Raw genomic sequence first — 23,273 nt, forward strand, 5'->3', positions numbered from 1 at the left:
GCTACACTACCGGGGCCAACCGTCGGAGAATTCCTGCTCCCACCTACCATGTTGGTCAAAGGGTGTGGTTGTCATCGAAGAACCTGCCACTCAGGGTGGAGTCGCAGAAGCTGGCACCTCGGTTCATTGGCCCATTCCCTATCATAAGAGTGATTAGCCCAACTGCTGTCCGGCTCCAACTGCCTAATTCCCTGAGGGTGCACCCCACTTTCCATGTGTCTAAGATTAAGCCCATCCATGAGAGTCCGCTGGTCCCTGCTGCGCCTGGTCCTCCTCCTCCACGGCTCGTCGATGGTGGTCTGGTTTACACCGTCCGCCGCCTGCTTCGGTCCAGACGGAGGGGTAGGGGTCTCCAGTACCTCATTGACTGGGAGGGCTATGGACCTGAGGAAAGGACCTGGGTGCCAGCTAGTCGGATTGTGGATAGGACTCTCATCACCGCTTTCCACCAACGGCATCCTGATCAACCTGCAATCCGTAGGGGCCGCCCCAGAGGGGTCCCTAACCGTCCGGCCCGCTCGGCTTCCTGTCCTGTGCCTGATCCTGTCTCGGGACCTGTCCCATCTCCCGACCACGGCCCTCCGGCTTCCTCCGAGGATGAGGACGTTCACTCGGACCGTTCGGAGGAGTTCTAGCCCTCCTCCGGCTCCCCTCCTCCCGCCCGGCGTGGTGTTGCTCTTGGGACTTCTGGGGCCGTCCCTTGGGGGGGGGGTTCTGTCATGGGCCTCTCACTCCACCGGGTTACCACCTTAATTTTCTTCCACTCTGCTCACCACTCTCTCTACTCAGCCTAACTAGCTCCACCTGTCCCTGCTCTGCTCTGCTCTAATTACTCTGCCAGCTGCGCTGCATTACCCACTACCTCTCCCAGTATTTAAGGCCCTGTCTTTCAGCTCTCCGGTGTCAGATCGTCTGCAAAGCTCACACCCGGAACCTGTTTGCTCGCGCTTCTGGCTCACCCTGGTTTTGTGACCCCGGACCTGCCTGTTTTTTGGATACTCTTCTGCCTCAGGAGATCCAGACCTGCTTCTGCCATTACGACTCCTGACTACTCTTCAATCCCGGTAACTCTGACCAGCCTTCTGCCTTGCTACTACGTATTTTGGATTTCCCTTGAACTGTACTGCTGCCTGGTTTCATTCCGCCCTGTTGTGTCTGTGTCTCCCCCCCCCAGGACTTCTGGACCACCCACCACCGGCTTCATAGGACGCATCGCTGCCACTGGGGGGGGCACAGACCCAGCGCATTGGACAGGATCCCTGTTACCCCTGGAGCCTTCATTCACTCCCTACTTCCCTTTTCCCTTAAGTTTAATAAACTTTCTGGTGTGACGCAATTGTGGTCCTCTGGTCGTCTGTCTGAACCGTGACAGTAGCGAACATAGAGCAGTGGAAGAATTCAGTGAGTCGTCAGGCAACTGAATCAGTGCTTCGTGTCTAAAAGTAGTACCTTTTTCACCTGTAAGCCCTGTATGAGTAGGCTAGGTATTGTAGAGAAAACAACACTGAGTAAATAGAAATGATGGCTACATAGAAATACCACTCAGTGCTAACATGCCTGTTGTAGTAGCAAGTACACTTTCACTAGTGCAAGGTCTGCATCTGCATAGCTGTGTGTGAGTGTGGCATTAGAGCAGACATATGCTTCTTGTATTTGCACGTCTGCATCATCATGAGTTTGAGCATGTCATGAGCGTCTCTCTCCCTTCCCTTCCCTGATTGCACACAGGTCACTCCTGGGGTGGTCTGATGTGGTGTGGGGTCTTCTCAACTGTTGTCCAGGGGCTGGTCGGGGCTGTGGACTCGGGGCTGGTCGGGGATGTGGACTTGGGGCTGGTCGGGGCTGTGGACTTGGGGCTGGTCGGGGATGTGGACTTGGGGCTGGTCGGGGCTGTGGACTTGGGGCTGGTCGGGGCTGTGGACTTCGGGCTGTGGACTTGTGGCTGGTCTGGGCTGTGGACCTGGGGCTGGTTGGGGCTGTGGACTTGGGGCTGGTCGGGGCTGTGGACCTGCGGCTGGTCGGGGCTGTGGACCTGGGGCTGGTCGGTGCTGTGGACCTGCGGCTGGTCGGGGCTGTGGACCTGGGGCTGGTCGGTGCTGTGGACCTGGGGCTGGTCGGGGCTGTGGACCTGGGGCTGGTCGGGGCTGTGGACCTGGGGCTGGTCGGGGCTGTGGACCTGGGGCTGGTCGGTGCTGTGGACCTGGGGCTGGTCGGGGCTGTGGACCTGCGGCTGGTCGGGGCTGTGGACCTGGGGCTGGTCGGGGCTGTGGACCTGGGGCTGGTCGGGGCTGTGGACCTGGGGCTGGTCGGGGCTGTGGACCTGGGGCTGGTTGGGGCTGTGGACCTGGGGCAGTTGTTCTCTCCAGTAGGTGAACTGGCTGAAGGTGTCAGGGCAGGAGAAGTCAGAGACGTGGCCTCTGATCAACAGGGGGAAGACGTGGTCTACCACCTCACACAGACCACCATACCTGGCAGGGACACAAACAGAAACATACTTCACTTCATTGTTCATAGACAGACACAAAGACAGAGAGAGAGAGCTACTGAGGGAGATAGAAACAGAGACAGACAAAGACAGATGAAGAAAGATACAAGGGAGAAAGATGTCTGACTTACGATGAGATGTTGGTTTTAGCGTGTTCCTGTATCAGCTCTCCCTTGGGGTTGACTGTGAAGATCCTGTTTAGGGGAACCCCCACCTCCTTATAGGAATACACATCCTAAACAACAACAACTTTAACAACAACCGACATACTATCCAAAAACACACACACAACCACAACTGCAACGGTATCAAACAGAATTTTCAGTTTGAAAATAGCCTTTTGGCTTAATCTGTCACATTTACAGATCGGTTCATTACTGTGCATGGTTCCAGACAAATGAATCTAAAAAGTAGCCTAAGGTAACATGTGCAGTGTTGGAGAAAGCAGGGCTCTCACTGTGGCTCTGTTGCCAAAGGCTGCGTAGAAAGGCTCAGTGTTGGCGTAGAACAGCTGCTTGATGTCGGTCAGACACTGGATCTTAAACCTCTCAGGCTTCTTCTCTATCACCTCCCTACAGGAAGGACAAGGACAGGATGGACGGACGGGATGGAATCATCGTTATACAATCCAGGGATAGCTAGTTCTATTACATCAGCTGCTGTACATTGTTACCATATGATTGTTCACTATTGTTACCATATGATTGTTCACTATTGTTACCATATGATTGTTCACTATTGTGTTTCACTCTTTTTTGCTTCTGCTGTGTTTATTTTTACGATGATGATGGTGATGAGTGATGATGGTGTGTGTGTGTGTGTGTGTGTATGTGTTCCTCACCTGTGCAGAGCTGAGAACAGACTGCTGGGGCTGAGTAGGACAGGTCCTATAGGCAGCATGGTTCCTCTCTCGTTGACCCAGTGTAGATACCCCCTCGTCATATCAGCCATACCTATGGCCCTCGCTGAGCAGTACATAAACTTATAACCATTCCTGAAAAAGAGAGAGAGAGAGAGAGAGAGAGAGCGAGAGAGAGAGAGAGAGAGAGAGAGGGGGATAGAGAGGGATAGCGCGAGAGAGAGAGAGAGAGAAAGATAGAGGGATAGGTAGAGGAAGAGAATGAGATTTAATGATTCTCCTCTCTTAGTCTTTCCTAAGAGTGAGGGAGGGGACAGGGCTGCCTTCATTAGGGTGCAACGTACTAAACCTTGTAGATTGAAACACCATGAATAAAGTTAATTGATCTTACATTGAGCCCTATTCTAAATGTGAACAAGGTTCCATTACTCTAATGCTCATCTATAGTTATTGAATTCCTCTTGTGGGAACTCACTGGCTGACTCGGTGGTAGAGGCGGGCAATGCCCTGGTGGGTCCAGTCTTTACCCAGCGTGGGCAGAATGTGGCCCAGGGTGTCCGACCTGCAAGAGAGGACACATGCACGCACGCGCACACACACACCTCATTAACCTACCATTAACAGAGATATAACATGATCACACACAACTGCCAATAAAACTCATGCATGCATACACACACCTGGTGATGGTGCCGTCAATGTCTGAGATGATGATCTTGTCGTCCCAGCTCCAGAGGTAGATGGTGCCCTGGCAGCGGCAGGTGCCCTGGTACTGAGTGGTCACACTGAACACCACCTCATTAGGACCCTCCTTTAACTGCAGACTGGCCTGTGGACACAAGGACTACATTACCCATACACCCTCTAACTCTAACCCTGCTACTGAGTGGTTCAACTGCAGACTGGCCTGAGGACACAAAGACTACATTACCCATTCACACTGAACACAACGTCACCACATAAAGAGGTGAGAAGTATTGTTTCTCATCAGCAGTTCTGAGATCATAAGTTAAATCAATAGATGTTAGGGGAACAGTGTTGTGTCTCTCACCAGCTGCTCTGGGGTCAGTCTGAGGGTCTTCCTGTAGCACACACTACCGGGTGTAAGAAGGGGCTCGGCCTTGCAGGATTCTGAGCCCTGATTGGACAATCTGTGGTCCTCATCGCTGGAGGAAGACTCCTCCTTCATTCTGTTATGACAACAGTTCAGCTATAAATGCATTTCTGACTTTATAACCAGAATCTAAACACTATATAAACAATGTAGTATAAACTTCTAGGGGGGGTTTCCCGGACACAGATTAAGCCTAGTCCTGAACTAAAAAGCAAACTCAAAGGAGAATCAGTCCATGAAACCGACCCTTTCTGTATAATGTATATGATGATCTGTAAACTAGGGTATATAAACGTGTATTCAAAATAATTAAATTATATTGCGCATTATAAACTTTTCTGGTGTTAGAGAAGTGTAGTTACCCATTGACTGGAGCCATGCTGAGCGAGGCCTCTCCCTCATCTCCAAGTCCTGTCTCAGACACTGAGTCCTGGGGACAAACAACCAGTCACACACTCATACAACAACAACCAGGAAATTCTAGCAAATATAATATGCCAGTCAACTAGGCCTCCAATACTGTAACTTCTGCAGAAGTTTCCTGGTTATGGTGTGTGTTACAGAGGTGTGTGTATTTGAGCTGAGGGGTGTACCGATTTGGAATCGCTGTTCCTGCTGCGCCATGAGAACCACCAGCGGCCTCCTTTCTTGGGCATCTTCTCCTTCATGATGTTCTCCACTGCGGCCTGATGCAAACGCACACAGTTCCTGACCAAAACCACAACTCAACAAAACCACTGAAACGCAAAAACACAGAGATACAAAAACCCAAATGCAAATAAGTGAAGCTAGTGTCATATGACTGGATGATGGTGATCTAACGAAGACAGGCAGCGACAAAGGGAGGGAGACAAAGAGACAGAACGAAATAGAAGAGAGAGAGAGAGGAAAAACACACAAAGAGACATAGAGAGAGACAGACGTACAGACAGATATGCTACAGACAGACAGACAGACAGTGGACATACTATACCCAACAGGCAGACAGACAGACAGTAGACAGACAGACATACTATACCCAATAGGCAGACAGACAGACAGTGGACAGACAGACATACTATACCCAACAGACAGATGGGATGGACTGACAGACAGACAGACAGACATGCTATACCCAGCAGACAGACAGACAAGACAGACAGCTGAAACTGAAGGGACCCACAGGGCTGGAGCTGAACTGACTGGGTAAACAGTAGGAGAAGAGGCCAAAGGCAGAGTACACATAACTCAGACAGGAGTACTGAAGGCCAATAGGGGCCGGATGGGAGGTGAGATTGAGGGAGAACAAATTAAAGAAGGGAACAAAAAGGGGAAAAGCCTTGAGCGTTAAGAGGACACGTGGTTAAGGAGAATGCTTTCCAGTGTGCATGAAGTTCAAACGAGACAGAGGATGTAGGAATTCACACAAAAACAAAACATGCATGGCCAGACGCAGAACTGGGCCACAGATTTAGCAGGTAGATGGGTTACATTTGGACTGTTCTTTTTACATTGCCATATGATTAATGTGACATATGATAAACCTCAGGTAAAACCACTCCGGTACAGTGCACTATATTTGAGATCAGCACATAGTCTACCAGCCGTGTAGCCCAGATGCTATGCTAATAGCATGTTGCTAATGTTGTGGAGGTCTTACCAATGGCAGGGGCTTCTGATACACCTGCATAGCCAGCATCAGAGGGGCTGCAGTAGTCCAGTTATAGTACCTGGAGGAGAAAACACAGACATATGATCATTGTTTAATCTCCAGTTTATACAGTAGATTTCTTATCAGTAGTACTATATTTGACTGCACACAAAGGGTGTTCAGTGGTATGTTCTGTACATTACATACTTTCCTGTCAGGGATGTGGTCAGGACAACATATCAAATCGGGATTTTGGCTATGGGATAGGTCAGATTCAATTACATATGAATGGAGGATAATGTGTCCTGATTAATCAAGAAAAATCACATCTCTGCTATCTTCACTGCTATGATGCAGAGTTAGAGGTATTTTACATACTTGGTTCCTATCTTGACCACCAGGTTGGGATCGTCGATGATGGAGGGGTTTTCCGTGAACTGCTGGTAAGAGATGGCTCTCTCCTCAAACTGTTCTGTAGAGACACACAGACAGGAGAGGGTTAATACAACTGTTCTGTAGAGACACACAGACAGGAGAGGGTTAAGTAGTGCGTACGGCCCAGTACATCACTAGGGCCAAGCTTCCTGCCATCCAGGACCTCTATACCAGGCAGTGTCAGAGGAAGGCCCTAAAAATTGTCAAAGACTCCAGCCACCCTAGTCATAGACTGTTCTCTCTGCTACCGCACGGCAAGCGGTACCGGAGCGCCACGTCTAGGTCCAAAAGGCTTCTTAACAGCTTCTACCCCCAAGCCATAAGACTCTTGAACAGCTAATCATGGCTACCCGGACTATTTGCATTGTCCCCACCACCCCACCCCACCCCCTATTTTACGCTGGTGCTACTCTGTTTATTATCTATTTTTATTATTTACTTATCAATTTTTTACTTAACACGTATTTTTCTTAAAACTGCATTGTTGGTTAAGGGCTTGTAAGTAAGCGTTTCACTGTAAGGTTACCTGTTGTATTCCGCGCATGTGTCAAATACATTTTGATTTGATTGAATATAACTGTTCTGTAGGACACAGAGAGGAGAGGGTTAATACAACTGTTCTGTAGGACCCAGACAGGAGAGGGTTAATACAACTGTTCTGTAGGACCCAGACAGGAGAGGGTTAATACAACTGTTCTGTAGGACCCAGACAGGAGAGGGTTAATACAACTGTTCTGTAGGACCCAGACAGGAGAGGGTTAATACAACTGTTCTGTAGGACCCAGACAGGAGAGATGACTGGATAGTTGAAAACAATATGGCAGCAAATAGATGTAGCGACAATTTGCACCTATTCAGTTATACCAAGAAGTAAACCAGACACTATTGAGATGCAGCCCATGTGTTTAGCAGCCCCTACCTCTTGTGATTTCTCTGTTGTCAGTGAGACCTCCACACAGGGAGATGGTGATGTTGGGTATGTCTCCCAGCTGGTCAGAGTAGCTGTCCACGCCGCTGTCCATCTCACTGCTGCCCACCGACTGAGGGGATTGGTTGGCGCTCCGCACCCCCGTCTCCGCACCCACTCTTACCGAACCGCCCCCGTCACTAAGGAACAGGGTCATAGGGTCAGGAGTGTAGGACAAGTCTGTGTGTAGGACAGGATAGGTGAGTGTGTGTATGTGTGTGCGTAACAGGTGTGTGTTTGTTACTGGTATGTGTGTGTGTGGGTGTGTTGAGTGTGTGTATTTGTGTGTCAGTGGAGGCTGGTAGGAGGAGCTGTAGGAGGACGGGCTCATTCGAATAGCTGGAATAGAATATGGGGTGGAGTCAAACATGTGGTTTCCATATTTGATGTTTGATACCATTCCATTAATTCCATTCCAGCCATTACAATGAGCCCGTCCTCCTATAGCTCCTCCCACCAGCCTCCACTGATGTGTGTGTATGTAACAGGTGTGTGTGTGTTCGTTACAGGTGTGTATGTGTGTGTGTGTGACAGGTGTGCGTGTAAGTGTGTGTGTGTGTGTGTGTGTAAGTTACAGTTGTGTTACCTTTTGGGGAAGTAGAGAGCGGCCACATCTGGCTCCAGCTCAGTGATGTCATCCAGGTAGATTCCATCAGAGCCCAGGTGGTGGCTCCTCTTGTCTGCAGGTACAGCGTCACACATTACCATGGATACAATGATTGACAAGGCATTACTTTCATTCATTAACTTGACATGAAACTAATGGCTGAGGCATTCATATTTACAGATGTGAGTGACAGTTTCAATAACAATTCTGGAATCTAAACCGATTTATATATATTCTGTCTGTACTCTCCTTCGAGGTAATGGTTCAGCTACTCAAACATGACTGTCCATAAACTCTGATTACAATCTAACCCTGAATGTGACACTGAAATAAACCAGATCATTAAAGAAGCAGACTTGTGAGCTGCATACCTTTCCTCTTAGATGGGGAGTCTGTGTGTCTGACCGTGTTGTCCCTGTGGCCCCCCTCATCCAGTCCAGCCCATACTACCTCCATGTCTCCTCCAGCCCCAGCCCCAAAACCAGACCTGGCCCCAGACTCAGGCCTAGCCACAGACCCAGTAGTGTTGTCCCCAGGCTGGGGAACGTACAGGGTGAGGGACGGGGGGCTGCTGTCTGTGTGGCTCTGGGTCTGGATCTGATCAGAGGGGACACCGTCTCCAGTGATGGTCCTGAAGTGTGTGCTGTCACACACAGGGATGGTGACAGGGGACATCATCAAAGAATCTTGCATCTGGAACGGAGGGAAGAAGGAGGGCTAGAGGAGGAGAGAGAGAGGGAAAGAGAAAGAGAGAGGAGAAAGAAGAGAGCGAGAGGGAGAGAAAGACAGACCAGGACAGAGCAAGGGAGGGGAGGTAGGGTGTAGAGAGGAGAAGAGAGAGAGAGAGAGAGAGAGAGAGAGAGAGAGAGAGAGAGAGAGAGAGAGAGAGAGAGAGAGAGAGAGAGAGAGAGAGAGAGAGAGAGAGAGAGAGAGAGAGAGAGAGAGAGAGAGAGAGAGAGATAAAGGATGTGTGGTTAGCGTGTTTCTCAGCTGCTCTCATGGAAGATGATTAAAGAGATTAAAGTCTGCCAACATCAGTCCTGATTTCTGGATCACTGTGTGGACATAATGTCTCCCTTTTTGTGTCCTTTCTTTCCTGTTCTGTCTCTTTCTTTTTCTGTCTATCTGGATCTGTCTCCCCTCCCTATTTCCCTCCCTCCCATTCCTCTCTTCCCTCTCTCTCTCTCCCTCCTTCCTTCCTTCCCTCCCTCCCGCTTCGTCCCCACCTCCCTCCCTTCAACCCCTCACTCCCTCCCTCCCCACCTCCCTCCCTCTCTCTGTACCTTGGCAGCATGTGGCAGCTCTCCCCAGGCCCACAGCATCTCAGGGTTGTCTTTGCTCTGATTGGTCAGCTCTGAGTCACTCTTAGGAGTGGAGGGGCTGGAGCCGCCTGGGCTGCTTGGTAACATACACATAGAGAGATGTGATTGGTTGAGCCAGTACTACACTGATTCATGAACATCAACAATACAGTACAAAGTCTCTGCTGGTTACCATGGTTTTAGACTATAATGTAGTTGGTCTAAAATTAAACAAAGGATAACTTTTAAGACTTAATGAAGCTATACTGATAAGTGAGATTGGATGGTGAGTTAAAAATCTAATCAAATCTAATGTTATTTGTCACATGCGCCGAATACAACTGGTGTAGACTTTGCAGTGAAATGCTTGCTTCCGAACCTTTCCCAACGATGCAGAGTTTAAAAAAATATATATACAAAATAAAATAGTATAACTTACCTGATCGGAGAAGGGAAGAGAGAAGTCTGCTGTGGACAGGAGATGGACAGACCACCGCTAGGAGGGATAGACAGAGTATGCTCTATCAGAGCACTGGAGGGAGAGAGAGATGGGGATAGGGGGGGAGAAACAGACATACAGAGAGAACAACTGTAAGCCATACGCAGTTCTTTCATTCTACAAAGGCATCCGACAAGATCCTGCATGAGTACAACAACCAAACTGTCGGTTATTCTATTCTGTTCGATCTTGTGGGTGCATGTGTGTGTGTGTGCGCGTGCGTGTGTGTGGTTTGGGTCATATGTATGTACCTCTGCGAGTGTGCCCAGTCTGCGTCAGGGCGTGTGTATGTTTTGTTCTGGGTGTAGGTGCTGCTCAACACACTGTCCTTAGGCCCCTGCTCTCCATAGAACTCCGGAGTAGAGGTCCTGAGACAGAGAGAGAAATAGATAGAGATAGAGAGCGAGAAAGACAAAGAGAGTAAGCCAAATAGAGAGAGAGACAGAGAGAGAGAGAGAGAGAGAGAGAGAGAGAGAGAGAGACAGAGAGACAGAGAGAGAGAGAGAGAGAGAGAGAGAGAGAGAGAGACAGAGAGAGAGAGACAGAGAGAGAGAGAGAGAGAGAGAGAGAGAGAGAGAGAGAGACATTAGCAACAACAACACACACATCAGATGAATGAGAGAGAATAAGGAGGGTCCGACTGAGAGGCCCCGTTCACCACGGTCATTACTCCACAGAGACAGAGAGCATTGTGGGAAAAGAAGGAGTTACTGGAGCGTTTCCAACACGGAGGACACAGAGCTGGCATTCACACACACACACACACACACACACACACACACAGAGACACCAGAGAATTGGGTTCACATTAGACAGATGCTGGTTCCTTCAGGCTTATTAAGCCAGCACCCAACCAGCACAGGGACGTGTGTTTGTGTTTGTGTGTTACAGGAATCCCATAAGCTCTATATTACCCCAGTGAGGATTCACCAGAGACAGTCTGGCAAAAATGGTTTTGTCATTTCCTAAGGCCTAAGAGAAACGCAACATATGATAATAATTGGAGTGTCCCGGATTTACATTTACTATGTTTCTTCTACCCCTGTCAGCAGTGAAATTATATAATCTGCTTGTATATATGGATGCCTGCCTGGCAATGCAACCATTGACCTGTCACCAACTAGGCTATAAACACACACACACACACACACACACACACACACACACTCTCTCTCTCTCTCTCTCTTGGCATACCCCACATTTATTTCACACACAGAGTGATTTCTGCACATCCTGTCTGTCACGATCGTCGAACTGAGAGGACCAAGGCGCAGCGTGGAATGCGAACATATTTTTATTTTTTATGATCACACGAACAAAACAACAAACGATACGAAACGTGAAGTCCTACGGTTACACAAACCAAACGGAACAAGATCCCACAACACACTGTGGAAAACAGGCTGCCTAAGTATGGGACCCAATCAGAGACAACAAGCAACAGCTGATACACGTTGCCTCTGATTGAGAACCACACCGGCCAACATAGAAACAAAAGAACTAGATAATAACCCTAGCACACAAAACACATAGAAACCACACACCCTGGCTCAACATAACAGAGTCCCAGAGCCAGGGCGTGACACTGTCCAAACTCAGCAAGCTGTTTGTTATTGCTCAAGAATTCCAAGAACAGCCCCAGAATTCCACTCATTATGACATTACAGCACGTTTTCCACCCATTGCGTCCTGGAGTCACCCTGGGCTTCGTAAGGGTTGGGCTGCCAGAGGGAAATATAGAAAGCAGCACAGTGAGTACAGTATCTGTATCTGTTGCAGCATGTGATCGCTGTTACAGAAGTAGTAGCAGAGGCCTCTGTAGGAATGTCGTTTCTCCAGGAATTGGGGCCCAATGTAAACAGATAACTCAGAGGCGGGCTGTGTGTGTGCCTCTCTTGCCAAATGCGTCCCTGTCTGTACAGACGTTCTGGACACACACACACACACACACACACACACACGTTGTAGATTAGTGTAAATAGTGTTGATGTAAAGACTATATCTACTGTAATCACCTGCTGGTGGTGTTGTCCTGCTCTCTCTCCTCATCAGTGCTCATGTCGATGGTGAACATGTCCTCGTCCTCTGAGTACTCCCCACTCTCCTCCCGCCTCCCTCCTCCGCTCTCCCGCTCCTTCCTCCTCCTCTTCCTCCTCTTCTTCATCGTCATCATCCCTCCTCCTCCTGTGGTCTGCTGGGAGCCCAGGGTCTGGACCGAGAGGGAGGCGGGGTCAGAGAGGCGAGACATGCCCCTCCCCAGCTGGGCTTCCATTAGCTCCGCCCCCTGGGACACAATGGGTGACGTCGCCAGGTAGGACGGAATCACTTCCTGTTGGGGACAGGAAACACATTTTGTTACATTACAGCCTTATTCTAAAATGGATTAAATTGTTTTTTTCCCCCTCATCAATCTACACACAATTCCCCATAATGACAAAGCAAAAACAGGTTTGTAGAAATGTTTGCAAAAAACTAGAAATACCTTATTTACATAAATATTCAGACCCTTTGCTATGAGACTCGAAATTGAGCTCAGGTGCATCCTCTTTCCATTGATCATCCTTGAGATGTTTCTACAACTTGATTGGAGTCCACCTGTGGTAAACATGATTTGGAAAGGCACACACCTGTCTATATAAGGTCCCACAGTTGACAATGCATGTCAGAGCAAAAACCAAGCCATGAGGTTGAAGGAATTGTCCGTAGAGCTCCGAGACAGGATTGTGTCGAGGCAAAGATCTGGGGAAGGGTACCAAAAAATGTCTGCAGCATTGAAAATCCCCAAGAACACTGTGGCCTCCATCATTCTTAAATGGAAGAAGTTTGGAACCACCAATACTTTTCCTAGAACTGGCCGCACGGCCAAACTGAGCAATCGGGGGAGAAGGGCCTTGGTCAGGGAGGGGACGAAGAACCCAATGGTCACTCTGACAGAGCTCCAGAGTTCCTCTGTGGAGATGGGAGAACCTTCCAGAAGGACAACCATCTCTGCAGCACTCCACCAATCAGGCCTTTATGGTAGAGTGGCCAGATGGAAGCAACTCCTCAGTAAAAGGCACATGACAGCCTGCTTGGAGTTTGCAAAAAGGCACCTAAAGGACTCTCAGATAATGAGAAAAAATATTTTCTGGTCTGATGAAACCAAGATTGAACTCGTTGGCCTGAATGCCAAGCGTCACGTCTGGAGGAAACCTGGCACCATCCCTACGGTGAAGCATGGTGGTGGCAGCATCATGCTGTGGGAATGTTTTTCAGTGGCAGGGACTGTGAAACTAGTCAGGATCGAGGGAAAGATGAACGGAGCAAAGTACAGAAAGATCCTTGATGAAAACCTGCTCCAGAGCGCTCAGGACCTCAGGCTGGGGCGAAGGTTCACCTTCCAACAGGACAACGACCCTAAGCACACAGCCAAGACAACGCAGGAGTGGCTTCGGGACAAGTCTCTCAATGTCCTTGAGTGGCCCAGCCAGAGCCCGGACTTGAACCTGATTGAACATCTCTGGAGAGACCTGAAAATAGATGTGCTGCGACGCTCCCCATCCAACCTGACGGAGCTTGAGAGGATCTGCAGAGAAGAATGGGAGAAACTCCCCAAATACAGGTGTGCCAAGCTTGTAGTGTCATACCCAAGAAGACTCTAGGCTGTAATCGCTGCCAAAGGTGCTTCAACAAAGCACTGAGTAAATGGTCTGAATACTTATTTAAATGTGATATTTCCGTTTTTTATTTGTAATAAATCTGTTTTTGCTTTGTCATTATGGGGTATTGTGTGTAGATTGATGAGAGTTATTTTTTAAATCCATTTTAGAATGAGGCTGTAATGTAAAAGTCAAGGGGCCTGAATACTTTCCGAATGCACTGTGTATATTTTTTTGTTTTACTTTGGGGGGGAAACGTCCCACGAGCCACCTGTTGCCGACCCCTGGTGTACGTTCTGAGTGTGTGTACATACGCTCACAATTTAAGAACCTGAGGCATACTGCAATGACCATCAAAGTACACTACACACTGACACACACATGTAAACACACAAAGCCACGTGCAGTCAAATGCACATGCCCACATAGAAGCTAATAGCAGACCAAATTCATGGCTGTATGGACACAGACATATTAGCAGCCAGCGCTCTTGGCACAAGATGTCAGGTCACATCCATTCATCTTAACATCCTGACCCTAAAACCTACATCACACTCAACTCTGCCTACTACAATACACCCCTGCCTGAAATAACTAATAAAATATATGAAATAAACACAACTAATTAAACTACAACTGAATCACGTCTCAAGCCTGTTCAACGTCGATATGGAGATTACTCCTTGGTTAATATTAACTTTCAACCAACTATTTATTGATTGAGTTGATCATGTCCCCCTGATCTATACACTCTTAGAAAAAAGGGTTCCAAAAGGGTTCTTTGGCTGTCCCCATACTCCGAGTAGATATTCACGTCATAAGATGGAATTCCCCTCAAACAAGCCCTTAAAACATTATTTCCCATTGACCCCTATTGTAAAAGAGCTTAGTCGTTGATTTTTTGTTATACACAAATAACAAAACATGCCGAAAATCTGCTGTGTTGTTCAAGTGTACTAAACATTAGGAACACCTGCTCTTTCCATGACATAGACTGTTTGTGTCAATCACTGCAATGCTGCTGGGTTTTTCACACTCAACAGTTTCCCATGTGTATCAAGAATGTTCCACCACCCAAAGGACAACCAGCTTAGAGCTTGGCTACGTGCCACTGCCGGTGGGCTCTTTGACACTGTTATCGTTGATCCTGCCTCGTTCATATAATCTGAAGGGAGAGAGAGTAGGAGAGAGAAAGAGAGGGAGAGATTGAGCGATACAGTGATATCTCAGTGCTGATTTATTTTATTATAGTGTCATGCATCTTCATGATGCCCAGCCCACATGGGTTTATAACACACTGTATATGCTTTATCCAAATAAAATGGACCACTCAGAGGGTAGACACTGTGAATCAGGGAGAGGACAGACTCCTGAACGTGTGTGTGTGTGTGTGTGTGTGTGTGTGTGTGTGTGTGTGTGTGTGTGTGTGTGTGTGTGTGTGTGTGTGTGTGTGTGTGTGTGTGTGTGTGTGTGTGTGTGTGTGTGTGTGTGTGTGCTGTGCAGCGGAATGCAGAAAAGGGAATTTTGTTCCATAAATAGGGCTGTTCTTTTCGGCTGGGTTTAAGAGGGGGATTAATCCCAGAGGAGAAACAAGATCTGTACAGTAAAACCAAAACACACACTGTAACCTGAACAACTAACTGGACATGGAAAAGATATACAGCCACTGTCAGGAACATGGAAGCTCAATCCCTCGATTGTTAGAGGGGAATAGACTAGGACAGGGAGGAGGAGAGGAGAGGAGAGGAGAGGAGGGGAGGGAGGAGAAGAGGGGGAGTAAGGAAAGAGGAGAGATGAGCAGAAAGGAGCGGTTGTAGCAGGGAGGAGAGAAGAGGAGAGCTGAGAGGAGAGGATGTAGCAGGAAAGTGGGGTGGAGGGAGGAATGGGAGTCCGACTCAGACAGTCACGACAGCCCAGTTAATCTAAACCCCAGATTATAACAGCTCTGGTTGAATCCCTCACAGGAGAAAAGATCAAGCATCATCCCTCTATCCCTTTATGATTATTCTTCTCCTTCTCTTTCTTCTCCCTCACCATTATTAATTCTCTCCTCTCCCCCCTCTTCTCTTCTCCTCTCCTCTCCTCTCTTCTCCTCTCCCGTCTTCTCTTCTCCTCTCCTCTCTTCTACTCCCCCATCTTCTCTTCTCCTCTCCCATCTTATCTTCTCCTCTCCTCTATTCTCCTCTCCCATCTTCTCTTCTCCTCTCCCATCTTCTCCTCTCCACTCCCATCTTCTCCTATCCTCCTCTCCCCCCCATCTTCTCTTCTCCTCTCCCATCTTATCTTCTCCTCTCCTCTATTCTCCTCTCCCATCTTCTCCTCTCCTCTCCCATCTTCTCCTATCCTCTTCTCCTCTCCCATCTTCTCCTCTCCACTCCCATCTTCTCCTATCCTCCTCTCCCCTCCCATCTTCTCTTCTCTTTTCTTCTCTTCTCCTCTCCTCTGTGATGTTATTACTAAGGGCTGAGAGCTGGGTGTAGCAGTTATTCTGAGCGCTCAGAGAGCCACATACTAGATGAATAATAGAGTGATAATAAGAGTGAGGTAGTTAACTTATAAAAACACAATCTGTAGACTTTACTTCAAACAGAACTGTTCAATTTGGCATTTCCCCTTACTAATGGTTATGAATTGAGTTTACATGTCATTATCATATGATTATTTATAGGATTCTATTATAGAATCTATGAGATCTATTATATGATTTTTTCTTGCCTCCTGTTGCCTAAGATGGTGTCTCAAAGTTCACACTAGCACACTATTTAGTATGCATGGCTTAGGTGTATGCATGGCTATTGCATCACTTCATACTAAGTAGTGTGAGATCACATTACTGGGATTGAGTTTCTGTCTTAAACCTTTTGGCCATGACCCCTGATTGATTCTTCATGGTTCTTGGCCAGGCTGTGTGTGTGTGTGGCCTTCTCTGGGCATGGAGTCCATTCTGTTCCCATCCTGTCCAGGATCCAGTTACAGCGTGTCCTCATTGTTTGTTTACAGGGAACACCGCTCACATTACCTAACATGCACCAAGTCAGTTCACTAGGCTACACTCTTAGAAAAAAAGGTTATATCTAGAACCGAAAAGGGCTCTTCGGCTGTCCCCATAGAATAACCCTTTGAAGAACCCTTTTGGGTTCTAGGTAGAACCCTTTTCAGTTCCATGTAGAACCCTTTACACAGAGGGTTCTACATGGAACCCAAAATAGTTATACCTGGAACCAAAAAGGGTTCTCCTATGGGGACAGCCAAATAACCCTTTTGGAACCCTTTTTTCTAAGAATGTACTCCTTCTACTCTCTCTCTCTTTCTCTCTTTCAATTCAATTCAATTCAAAGGGCTTTAATGGCATGGGAATGTTTACGTTGCCAAAGCACATCTTCTCTCTCTCCGTTCTCTCTCCGTTCTCTCTCTGTTCTCTCTCTCTTCTCTCTCTCTTCTCTCTCTCTTCTCTCTCTGTTCTCTCCCTCTTCTCTCTCTGTTCTCTCGCTCTCTCTCTCTTTAAGTTTTGTGCTGAGTGACATTCAGCACGTTGTCCTGTGAACAATACGGTTTTGGGCCATGGTTGTGTGTGTGTGTACATACCAGTGTGTTCTCTGTCTCCTTGACGAAAAAGGCCTCTCCGTTGTCCCCCAGCTTCATTTGTAGACTCACAGGCTCTCCATTGATCTCTATGTCCACCTGAGACACCGATGACACCAACCATCACTATACCTTTCATTCCCACTCCATCCCATTCTCTCTCTCTTTCCTCTGCTCTACCCTCCATCTCTCTTTGTATTTGTACTTCGCTATCTCCATCTCCATCCTGTCTCTCTTTTCCCTCCAATCTACCATCAACTCTGTCTCTCCCATCCACCCCTCCTTCTCTATTTTTTTCTTTCTATTTTTCTATTTTCTATCTACAGTAAATCTTTCTCTCAGCAACTGTCATTGTCCATTCTCTCTGTGTCAGCTCAGGTATACGTGGCAGAAAGATGAATGATTCATTTCTCTCTCTCCCTTCATCCTCCTATTCTCCCCCTCTCTCTCCCTTCATCCTCCTATTCTCCCCCTCTCTCTCCCTTCACCCTCCTATTCTCCCCTCTCTCTCCGTTCATCCTCCTATTCTCCCCCTCTCTCTCCCTTCATCCTCCTATTCTCCACCTCTCTCTCCCTTCATCCTCCTATTCTCCCCCTCTCTCTCCCTTCATCCTCCTATTCTCCCCCTCTCTCTCCCTTCATCCTCCTATTCTCCCCCTCTCTCTCCCTTCATCCTCCTATTCTCCACCTCTCTCTCCCTTCATCCTCCTATTCTCCCCCTCTCTCTCCCTTCATCCTCCTATTCTCCTCCTCTCTCTCCCTTCATCCTCCTATTCTCCCCCTCTCTCTCCCTTCATCCTCCTATTCTCCCCCTCTCTCTCCCTTCATCCTCCTATTCTCCCCCTCTCTCTCCCTTCATCCTCCTATTCTCCCCCTCTCTCTCCCTTCATCCTCCTATTCTCCCCCTCTCTCTCCCTTCATCCTCCTATTCTCCCCCCCCCTCTCCCTTCATCCTCCTATTCTCCCCCTCTCTCTCCCTTCATCCTCCTATTCTCCCCCTCTCTCTCCCTTCATCCTCCTATTCTCCCCCTCTCTCTCCATCTCAAACTGAGACAGGATGACCCTCCCTCTCTCCTGCCAGTACTGTAATCACCCATCACCCTCTTCTACCCCATGCCCTCTGCCCCAGTGCCCCTTAACCCAGTTCCCCTTCCACCCCCACTGCACACAGCCTCCCTGTGTCCTCTCACCACTTTCTCTCGGGAGCGCAGCACGCCCATCTTGCCGAAGCGGACGTGGAAGGGCGAGCACTGCAGGGTGCCGTCGGGCTGACGCACCACGATGACATCGATGCAGCCCGACAGGGTGGCCGGGTTCAGGCCCCGGTACAGCTCCTTCACCTGCACAAACACCTGGCCTGCCAACTGGCCCACGTAGTTCATGGTCTGAGACTGATGGGGTTAGAGGGTGGAGGGGAGGGGAGGGGGAAAGGAGGGGGGAGGGATGAGGGGGAGAGGGATAGGAGGGAGAGAGAAAGACAATATGTAATTTCCCAAACGCTTGCTGGGCAGTCAGATGATGACTCTTGATGATCCTGTGGAGCGATGAGGGCATGATCATATAAATAGAATCTAGATGATATCATGATACACCAGAGTGATGTTATTGCCTGGATGGATCAGCTGGGTTATCTCTCTGACTCTGTGATTAACATTCCTCTCTGACCGCCCGTCCTCATTCCCCGCACATCAGGTCTTTATAAGGCTTTTTACTGATGCATTCGTCACATAGTGCTGAACAGCAACCAACCGGGCCTCCAAAGCCCCACTGCCCTGTGCAGCAGAAACAAAGGAATACGGCTGAAATTGCATGATACGGTGCTTGCAATAAACACACTGACATTCTCATTCAAACACATGCCTGCTCTCTGCATATCACACACACACATACACACACACAAACACACACACACACATACACACACACACACACAGACACTGATGCACACACACACACACACAGACACACGCACACATGCATGAACACGCTTGGTGCCCAGTGCACAGTGCCCTCTGCTGCACTGGCATTTGAAGGGGGATTCATCTGCATGCCATGCCAGTCTCTCAGTCACAGGGAGGGCAGCACCACTAACGCCTTCTGACTAGAACCAACAGGGGAGGGAGAGGAAGCCATTTCACTGGAAGCCCAACTTGAACAAAGTTAGGATTCAGACCTAACTATTTACTAACAGTGCAAAAGACAGAGACAAAATGTGCACTATCCTGTCTTGCAAAAGTCTTAACCACACACCTACAATTATTTTTTGTAAAATCTCCCATTGACAAGGCATGATTTACCTGAAAGTCAGCAGTTTTCAAGATAGGATTTGGCCCTAACAATGCAAAACAGTGAGAGGGAGAGGAAGGCTTGCTTTGTTGGCTGTAAACTCTCCTCTTGATATTCCCCTGTTTCTGCTGAGTCAGGGACACACATACACACACACGTGCCTAGAGGACAGATAGCTTAATATCCTGCTGACAGGATAAATAGAAGTTGGAGAACCGATATATTGAGGTAAAGTATGGATGTTTGAATCTATGAATCCTGTTTTTCACGTTGTTGTCATTTTCAAATGTATTTTCTTATATTGTATTCCCTTCTGAAAATAACCAGTTTAATCTTTGCACTCGATTAAACAGTACATACCTGACTAACATACTTAAACACTACGCAAACAATGGAAGCATAAAGTCTCTCTCTCTCTCACTCTCTCTCTCTTTCTTGCCCTCTCTCTCCTCATGCCCCACCGCTCTCTCCTCATGCCCCACCTCTCTCTCCCTCAATGTGACAACATTACAGAGCCAGTATCAGTGGCATTTCAGAACAATTACATAAGTACCCCGCCCCACCCCCGACACATTCTGCCATCCCCCCTCATTCAAACACAAGGCCACGTGTTAAAGGAACTAATTCACCTGAAAAATGTCCCCCCCCCCCAAGGACATAACCTAGTTTACAACCAATCACAAGATACTCACAATATAGGCCCAGGGTTAGGGTTAATAAAATAAAACTACACAAACCCTAGATCAGGGGTAACTTCATTCTACTCCACAATGTAAGACACATGTTATAGTAGTACCATTACATCCTAGGGACACTCAGATTAGAGGTGAGGTTTAGGTGCCCATTCACTGACAGCCAGGTCGGGGAGAAAGGTAACCTTTAATAAAGTCACATCTTCCATAGGATTAGTCAATTAACTGCATTAACTGTACCTAGTTTATCATCTTATCTCACCTAACAGACATCACGCATACATGCATGGAAGCATGCACACACACACACACACACACACACATAAATATACACACACATACACACACAACAACAATATTCCCATTGGCTGAGGATCTTATTGATATACTAGAAGTATAAGTCATCCCACTGGGCATACACTGGTTGAATCAACATTGTTTCCATGTCATTTAAATGAAATTACGTTGAACCAACTTGGAATAGATGTTGAATTGACCTCTGCCCAGTGGGATATGACATAGGGATCCAACCCAAAGCTGTCTGGCTGGCAGTCAAGGCTGCCAAATGAATGGGTAGTGAGAACACATTCAGGTGGCCACATTTGTCCAACACAGGTTCTCATCAACTGCATGTATTTCAAATATGTTTCAGATATATTTTCAATATATGCCATTGGAATATTTGTGAGCTATACTGATGCATAATACACCTCATGTTCTGTAGCAGAAGACAGGCATGATCGGACATAAACTGCAGTTTATAGCCTATCAAACACTGCACAGGCAGAATCTTTCACATTCTAAATAACGACTTTGTGAAAATGAGCTGTTGTTGTGTTTATGTCCATAGCCTATTTCAGTCTCCATTGTATCATATGAATATAACTGTAGTCTCAATATGCTGTCCTTACCATAATGCCTGGCAATTGCTTCACAAAAACAAGCTAGGCTAATCACAATCCATGCCGAGATGATCTGGGTGCAGCTATCGGTTGAAAAGAAATGATAGACCACATAAATATTAAGAATATCACATTGATAAATAGCCTAAAATTCCGAATCATATTCATACATACATTATTGATGACGAATTGTCGCTTCTGGGAAATACCTTCCGTTGTATAGGTAAAGCAGTTTTTCTTATTACAATTAACTATTACATTGTAATTGTGAACAGAACCTTTCCCGACATTTGATCTCCTGCTTGGCGGTGTGTTAAAGCGCTGTGAAGATAATCCTGTCACTGAAGAGAAAAAAACATCCTATACTCACTCCGCTGGTGACATAGCACGGCATAAACCCTCACCCGGACCAATGAGAGACGACACCACCCATAACAGTGAGAAGGGTGCAACTGCAGCCCGCAATTCGGGGTGTTCCTGCATATGCAGGAACCCCTCTTTATATTTATATTGTCAATCTTTAAAATATGACTCCAGTACATAGGCGAGAGGCAGGGGCGCTCCACTACAGTAGATGGAGGTAATGCATCATAACGGTAGATAAACCCCACAGAAGAAGAGCAAGCTAGCAACGAGTGGTGGGGCTACCGGTAGACAGTGTTCTTCATCCCGAGCCTAGCACAGTTTTCTCCAGCAAGCGGGAGCTACACCATGTGCTAGCTAGCTAGTTAGCACACGGTGTTGCCCCAGCCTCCCGCCTGTTGGGCACGGTTTTCTCGGGTACACAGCAGGCGGGGGGTAGGGGCGACACCGTGTGCTAGCTAACTAGCAAGCTAGCACATGGTGTCGCTAGCTAGCTAGTTAGCACACGGTGTCTCTCCAGCCTCCCGCCTGCTGTACTAGCTGGGGGCGACCGGTAGACTGTGTCCTTCGCCCCCGCCTGTCGGGCACTGTTTTCTCACAGTTCCTGTTAATGATGGCGAGGGCAGGTGTTCGGTCTACCGGTGTCAATCCCACTAGCTAGCTGAGGACTTTCTGTGTTTGCAAACATTGACGTACGAGGGCGATGCGCACAAGTTTGTGGCAGAACAAGAGGGAGTTAAAGAACGCCAGCAAAAAAAGCCTATATTTACATACTATTTATGAGCGCATTTCACACTACTTTTGGATTATAATTCGATTTTAAGGCTCGTATGAATGTCCTGCTTAATATGTTTTTGTCATCATCGCAAATCAACTGTATTATACTTTTAAAAATACTTCAACTTCAACCAGTATAATGGCTCTTTGGCTTGTTTTTGCTACAGCCTATGTCATCAATACTCAACTGGCGGACCAGATCCGGACCCAGAACCGGGTCAATGCGGACCACAGGTCCCGAAGAAAAAAAACATACATAAATTATATACACTACCATTCAAAAGTTTGGAGTCACTTAGAAATGTCCTTGTTTTCGAAAGAAAAGCATTATTTTTTGTCCATTAAAATAACATCAAACAGAAATACAGTGTAGACATTGTTAATGTTGTAAATTGCTATTGTAGCTGGAAACGGCTGATTTTTTATGGGATATCTACATAGGCATACAGAGGCCCATTATCAGCAACCATCAGTCCTGTGTTCCAATGGCACGTTGTGTTTGTTAATCCAAGTTTATCATTTTAAACTGGCTAATTGATCATTAGAAAACTATTTTGCAATTATGTTAGCACAGTTGAAAACTGTTGTGCTTATCAAAGAAGCAATACAACTGGCCTTCTTGAGACTAGTTGAGTATCTGGAGCATCAGCAATTGTGGGTTTGATTACAGGATCAAAATGGCCAGAAACAAATAACTTTCTTCTGAAACTCTTCAGTCTATTCTTGTTCTGAGAAATTAAGGCTATTCCATGCGAGAAATTGCCAAGAAACTGAAGATCTCATACAACGCTGTGTACTACTCCCTTCACAGAACAGCGCAAACTGGCTCTAACCAGAATAGAAAGAGGAGTGGGAGGCCCCGGTGCACAATTGAGCAAGAGGAAAAATACATTAGAGTGTCTAGTATACAGTAGACGGTGGCGAAAAAACTCAGATAATACTTTATGCAGGAATGCCCACATTTAGGACCGCCCCGATTTGCAGGCTGCAGTTGCACACTATTAATAACAGTAGCAGCCCACTAGCTGGTTACAAAGTAAAACATTTGCTGACCTGTGTTGCTTTTAAAGCTGCAATACATAACTTTTTGGAAGACCCACCTGACCAAATTCACATAGAAATATGAGTTATGGATC

At 47.3% G+C, this 23,273-nt stretch overlaps 1 protein-coding gene across 1 annotated transcript; it reads right to left on the bottom strand.

The window, feature by feature from the left end:
* Positions 1-1,377: 1,377 nt before the first annotated feature.
* On the bottom strand, positions 1,378-21,359 carry LOC311146092 (phosphatidate phosphatase LPIN1-like). Its single transcript, XM_084182559.1, is given in 23 exon segments — positions 1,378-1,922; positions 1,925-2,468; positions 2,617-2,720; positions 2,943-3,057; positions 3,327-3,479; positions 3,820-3,906; positions 4,025-4,173; positions 4,396-4,534; positions 4,821-4,888; positions 5,052-5,144; positions 6,098-6,167; positions 6,467-6,560; positions 7,443-7,630; positions 8,077-8,170; positions 8,469-8,814; positions 9,381-9,495; positions 9,838-9,930; positions 10,149-10,265; positions 11,913-12,226; positions 17,121-17,216; positions 18,308-18,508; positions 21,007-21,080; positions 21,172-21,359. Coding segments are annotated over 22 exon segments (3,339 nt in total). The 5' UTR covers positions 21,010-21,080; positions 21,172-21,359; the 3' UTR covers positions 1,378-1,766.
* Between the last annotated feature and the right edge of the window lie 1,914 nt (positions 21,360-23,273).

The sequence above is a fragment of the Coregonus lavaretus genome (genome assembly GCF_964263955.1).
Source record: "Coregonus lavaretus genome assembly, chromosome: 18".
Taxonomy (NCBI): Eukaryota; Metazoa; Chordata; class Actinopteri; order Salmoniformes; family Salmonidae; genus Coregonus; species Coregonus lavaretus.